Below are 5,828 nucleotides of genomic sequence, written 5' to 3'. Positions count from 1 at the left end.
AATAAATTCACTCCCCCAGCAAAACAGAGTCTTTAACTGACTACTCCTCCCCTCCACCGGCAATATGATGCCAACTCTCTGCTCTCCTCATAGGTCCAAGTGCTCATTCTCTCTCCAAGTTTGATTAATTTTTATACTGAGATGCCCCTCAGCTCACAGCCATGACTCCAGTCTCTCCTCTTGAGTTTCCACGACAGGTACACATGGATCCACAATGTCTACATCTCGGTAATAACTATTTGTTGTTGATGATTTTTGCATTCATCTCGTCACAAGCAAATTTAAAACTCTTCCGAAGGAGACTGTCTCTTTTTGTTGTTTCCTTCTTCCTGCAGCAGGTAGCACAAAACCTATCCACAGAGAGTTTTATTTATTGAAAATTAATGAGGTCTACTAAGTCCTAAGATCCAGGGATGGCAGTTTCTAAGCCTCAGGAACCATGGGTTGGATCTTCACGGCCTTCCAGATTCTATACTTGGCTTTGGCGCCTGCTCCAAGGCCAACTGCCTTATTCTGTGGCTTGTTGAGCAGATAGTATAGCAGCCATAAAGTAACCAAACACTCATCCACTCATAAACAGCATTTGAAAATCCAGTAGGACTTACAACTTAAAGACAAAATGCAAGTGGTTTTGTCATACTCAGAAGTAGCCTACCTGGACATTGTCCTTCTCCACTCCCCACCCCCAGGCCCATAACTCCCGTCAACTACCCCACCATAAACTCTTTTGTTTTCTTCGCAAACCAATCTACCTAATTACTTTTCTCTGTGTCAGGACCAGCTGACATCATGGCTTCTAGGGATACTTTCCCTGTGATGCCAGTGACATATTAAAGTGTTTCAAAAAAGAAAATAGATCTGGTGCTGCTATTGGAATGGCTTTTTCTGTTTTTATTTTTTCATGGAGTCCAGACTTTACATATGTGATTTCTCCAGGCCACTTTTTCATTCAGAGAGACAAAGGCCACAGCACTGGAGCTTTCTCAGGCACTATGGCAAGCGCTACGTGGTGCTGGGACTCACGCCTGGGTCCATGTTAAGGTACACATACACACATACACCCGAGCCAGTAAGCTAGCTCTCTGGGCTCTTTCCTAAACAACATATGGTTTGCCATTTTGGGGGGAGCTTACTCTTCTGATATTTTCTCTTATTTCTTAGCTACAAAAAAAAAAAAAAATCTCCCATCTCCACTGGACTCCTTTGGAATGCTTACTATCCCCCTAGCATGTGCGCACTGGGCAGAGCAGGACAGTATCTGTTTGGACACTACTTATATTATTACAGCCCAGCATTCCACTGGGAATAGACACAAAGGCTGGATTAAACTCAAGCTCACACACCCACACATATGTACTTTGTTATTTTCTCCCAGTAGTCAACCTGGCTAGTTTTTATTTACTTATTTATTTTTTTGCTTAATAAAGTTATAACCTTACATTGTAACCTATCTCTAGTATAATTCATGTTGCTAGAGTCACTCCATCCACTCACTCTAGACTGTCAATGACTTAGGATCCTATCTGCCATCCAATAATCTACCCCTGTTCAGCTTATTTTAAATTATTATCTTTATTTATTTATTGGCTAGAGACAGTCAGAAATCAAGAGGGAAGGGAGGGATAGAGCAGGTGAGAGTCAGAGACACCTGCAGCACTGCTTCACCACTTGTGAAGCTTTCCCCCTGCAGGTGGGCACTGGAGGCTTGAACCGGGGTCCTTGTGCCCTGTAACATGTGCGCTCAACCAGGTCCCCGGCTCCCCCGTTAAGCTTTGTAACATTTCCCCAAAAAGAGCTTTGGCTCTGGGCCTCATGCCGTTACCAAAACACTAATAGAGAAGGCCAAAGATCAAGAGCAGCAATTCTTCTTCTTTCTCCTCCTCTTTCTCTTCTTCATTTTTTGGTGGTTGAGGAGGGAGAATTTAGAGAAAACTAACCATATGGATAAAGCATTGCACTCTCAAGCATAAGGATCCCAAGTTCAATCCCCCACAGCACATGTGCCAGAGTGATGTCTGGTTCTTTCTCTCTCTTCCTATCTTTCTCGTTAATAAAATTTTTTAAAAAAAAGAGAAAACAGCCCACCGTAAACCAAAAAGACAAAATGTATGTCATGTGTGTATGTGTGTATATACACACTACCGGCATGGCCTTTAAAAACCTACACTTTGGAAAACGTGAAAATGAAAGCAGTTCATCAAAACAAAAGCCAGGCCTTTATGCAAACCCTTTTTGACCAAAAGGCTGCAGACCTGAAAATCGGGTTGGCATAGTGGGTCTTCCCAAGGGCCACCGTGAGATACGGACAGCAGAGAGGATTGTCATTTGACAAATGTGTACCTGGCTTTAGTGGGGAGCGTGCCTTTGCAGAAGGTATGTCTGACTGACAATCCACCTACCCCTCCCCATCAAGATGCCAATTTAACCCAAGTAAAACAGAAATACACTCGATTTCTCTTTGATGACACTTCTGTGGGGCAACTGAGCATGCCTGAAAAATTATTAGTAAGAGTTTTACCATCAATTTAGAAACATGCCTTCTTCTGGGTTCTGTTATAGTTTTTAACCTATAAATTTGGAGATAAGAATTATTTTATTATTTTATTTATTTATTTGCCTCCAGGGTTATTGCTGGGGCTTGGTGTCTGCACTACGAATCCACTGATCCTGGAGGCCATTTTTCCCATTTTGTTGCTCTTGCTGTGGTTGTTATTGTTACTGTTGTTATAGCTGTCATTGTTGTTGGACAGGACAGAGAGAAATCGAGAGAGATGGGGAAGACAGGAGAGAGAGACATCTGCAGTCCTGCTTCACTACTTGTGAAGCGACCTCGCTACAGGCGGGGAGCCAGGGGTTCCAACCGGGCTCCTTATGCTGGTCTTTACGCTATGTGCCACTTACACTTAACCCGCTGCATAACCGCCCAGCCCCCAGGAGATAAGAATTATATTTATCCTTCACAGATCTCAAAGAAGCAGCCACTATATGTATACTCAGGCTGCATATGTTGGCTGTTGTGTGACAACTGATTCTGTAAAGTTCTAAAAACTATAAACACATTTTACTGACTTACTTTTACAGTTATATTCAAGAACTGTTAAAATTTGCAGAATTTGTCTTGAGTCTTTTTATTCACTCTTTCAAAAGAACCTCTAATTAAAAGTGAATCAGCAATGCAACTACCCACATCCATGTGTTATACTTAAAAGACAGGTGACTAAAGACGGTTGATACCAAACCATTTTTTTCAGTGTTTAGATTTTTAAAAAGTTTTTATTATCTTTATTTGTGGGATAGAGACAGGCAAAAATTGAGTGGGAAGGGGGAGATAGAGAGGACGAGAGACACCTGCAACACTGCCTCACTCACCACTCATGAAGCCTTCCCCCTGTAGGTGGGGACTGGGGGCTTGAACGCAGGTCCTTGAAACATCTGCACTCAACCAGGTGTGCCACAAACTTGGCCCCCCCAAACAACTTTTACTTTAAAAAATTGAGAAAATGTAACTTTCCAGAAATGCATGGAATGGAGAATATTGCAAGCCTCAAGAAATTGCAAACCTCAAGTGCAAGAAAATTCATTGTCCCTGTTTTTCTCCTTCTCTGTGGAATGTTTCAAAACTTACAGTCTGGGTCAAACTACCGAAAGAAATAGTTTATCTGCCAAACGTACACAGTAGTTTTCCATTATTCAGGAAGAGAAAACAGCCCTGAGTAAGTAAAATGCAGAAAACCTTCTGGAACTTCAGCTGCTTCCTCGCTTCTCTAAAATCAAGGTGCAATGGAGCAAAAGTTCTGTGTTTGTCACCAATCTTTTATTGAAACTGGCAACTTACACACTTTATAATAATAGAACAACAAAAATAATGTTCAATATATACAGCCTTTGCATGGACTATCTGACTATACACAAGGCAGAGTGATAACACAATCTAATCCTCAGAACAACTGTGCACAAAAAGACACCCAACATACAACATGTGAACATTACAGTGAAATGACATCACGGGTCCAGTGAAAATTCAGCCTAATACAAAACATTTCTATTACAAATGACAGCTTCCTAAATGCCCCGAGCTTGTTCAGTAGTAATTCACCCAGAGTCAGATGCAGAGATCTGGTGTGTGGCTATAAGTCTTTTAAGTGAGACCACCTCTGCAGAGAAGTTTGCTATCCCCTGCTTCAAAAACAAGTTCTCTGGGTCGGACACTTTGTAGCCGTTGTCCTTCATTTCAACCACTCCAGTTTTAAAACTATTCTGAGTTTTGCCACTCAGTTCTTTTTGATGCCAGTGTTCTGATTTGAGAGACCAATCTTGAATGTTCGTCACCTGCACAGAAAAAGGGGTGAGAGAAGAAGCATGTACCATGTTTGGGGTCCCATGCTTCTCCAGTTCAAAATGTCTCTTGGATGTCATCTCAATGGGTGAGGAAAGTTTCTGTGTGGCATCAAAGTCGTTATCGAAGGCCTCGACTTTTATCTGCATGGCTTTGGCTTTAATCCGAAGCTTGTGTGGCAAAGCAGAGTTCACCTCTGGAACTTTAACCACTGTGGCGTGCCCGCGTTGAAGCTCACCAGGAGAGTGGATGGGACCCTTGGGGACCTGCTGCTCATCTTCTCCATCGGAAGACTTTCCGACAACACCGTCGTCGGTTTCCGACGTTCTGGGGGAGTTACTGGAAGATCGGTTGACTTGCAGCAGTGGAGGGGAGTGTGAATAGCCAGGAAAAGAACTTCCGATGTAGGTCTGATACATGGATGCTCGGAAGGCACCCCGGTCATCTCTGGGTTCCCTTGTGTAACTCTCCAATTCCATGGGCTCTTGCTTAATCATTTGGAACTTGCTTTCAGGACTTCTGCAGCCGGCTTGCGCAGGGCCCTCCTGCGAATGTTCTAGCGAGGACACTTCTGAAACATCAGACAGAGAGCTCTGTGGAGAGTGCTTAATAACAGAGATGCAACTACTTGCCACCATGGAGGGCTCGTGCTCATCTACAAAGGAGCTCACGTGGGCTTTGGCAGCCTGATAGTCTTGAAAGTACACAGCTGTGGAATTACTGAGTTTCTGAATCTCTTGAGCATATGCTGTAGAGCTAATTAAACCAAACTTTAATTTAAGCGAAAGCAGCTCGGCTTTTAAAGTGGCATTTTCTTCTCCCAGTGCAATTAGTTTGTTCTCTAAAACCAGGTCATTCAGCCGACGTTTCTCACGAGATCTCTTGGCAGCCTCGTTGTTTTTCCGCCTTTTTTCCCAATACATGGCATCTTTTTTTTCGTCAGGAATGAACTCCCGCTTTCTCCGACATGCTGAAGACTTGTTCTTCCCTACATTTCCTTCATTTAGAAGTAGCTCTTCCCCTGCTGTCAAGTCTTCAGGAACTTCAGTTAGGGCTGAGTTAAGCACCATCATCTTGTCCACACCATTGCTGGTATCGAGAGATGCCTGCTCCTTCTTGACGGTCTGCATTTTTCTCAGCTGCATCAGAGACAATCTGAGTCTCTATGTGCACAGTGTAAGAGAGCAATTATCTTCCCAGTAACTGCAAATACTTTAAATCCATCAATAGCCTTTCTTCTGTTCTACTGTTTGGGATCAACCTCTCAAGCACCTCTTACTGGATGGAGCTGGGGTCTTCAAAGCTACCTGCAATACATGAAAAGGAAGAGTTAGCCATTTGGTAAATATTTACTACCAATTCTGTGCAAGGAATACACTATACGTTTAGGGTGTACACACTGATGGTTCTTTCTTCTATATTGCTTGCAATCTTGAAAAGGAAGCAAGTGCCCGTTATCTCTACCATAAATCTGGGAAGGGCATATTCCCAG

At 43.0% G+C, this 5,828-nt stretch overlaps 1 protein-coding gene across 1 annotated transcript; it reads right to left on the bottom strand.

Moving 5' to 3' along the window:
- Window positions 1-3,792: 3,792 nt before the first annotated feature.
- NFIL3 (nuclear factor, interleukin 3 regulated) lies at window positions 3,793-5,616 on the bottom strand. The gene has a single exon (XM_007539883.3). It carries the CDS (start codon window positions 5,479-5,481, stop codon window positions 4,093-4,095), a length of 1,389 nt encoding a protein of 462 aa, XP_007539945.1. The 5' UTR covers window positions 5,482-5,616; the 3' UTR covers window positions 3,793-4,092.
- Window positions 5,617-5,828: the final 212 nt, after the last annotated feature.

The sequence above is a fragment of the Erinaceus europaeus genome, chromosome 10 (assembly GCF_950295315.1).
Source record: "Erinaceus europaeus chromosome 10, mEriEur2.1, whole genome shotgun sequence".
Taxonomy (NCBI): Eukaryota; Metazoa; Chordata; class Mammalia; order Eulipotyphla; family Erinaceidae; genus Erinaceus; species Erinaceus europaeus.
Note: the sequence above shows the minus strand (reverse complement) of the source record. Positions and strands in the feature narration are given on the sequence as shown.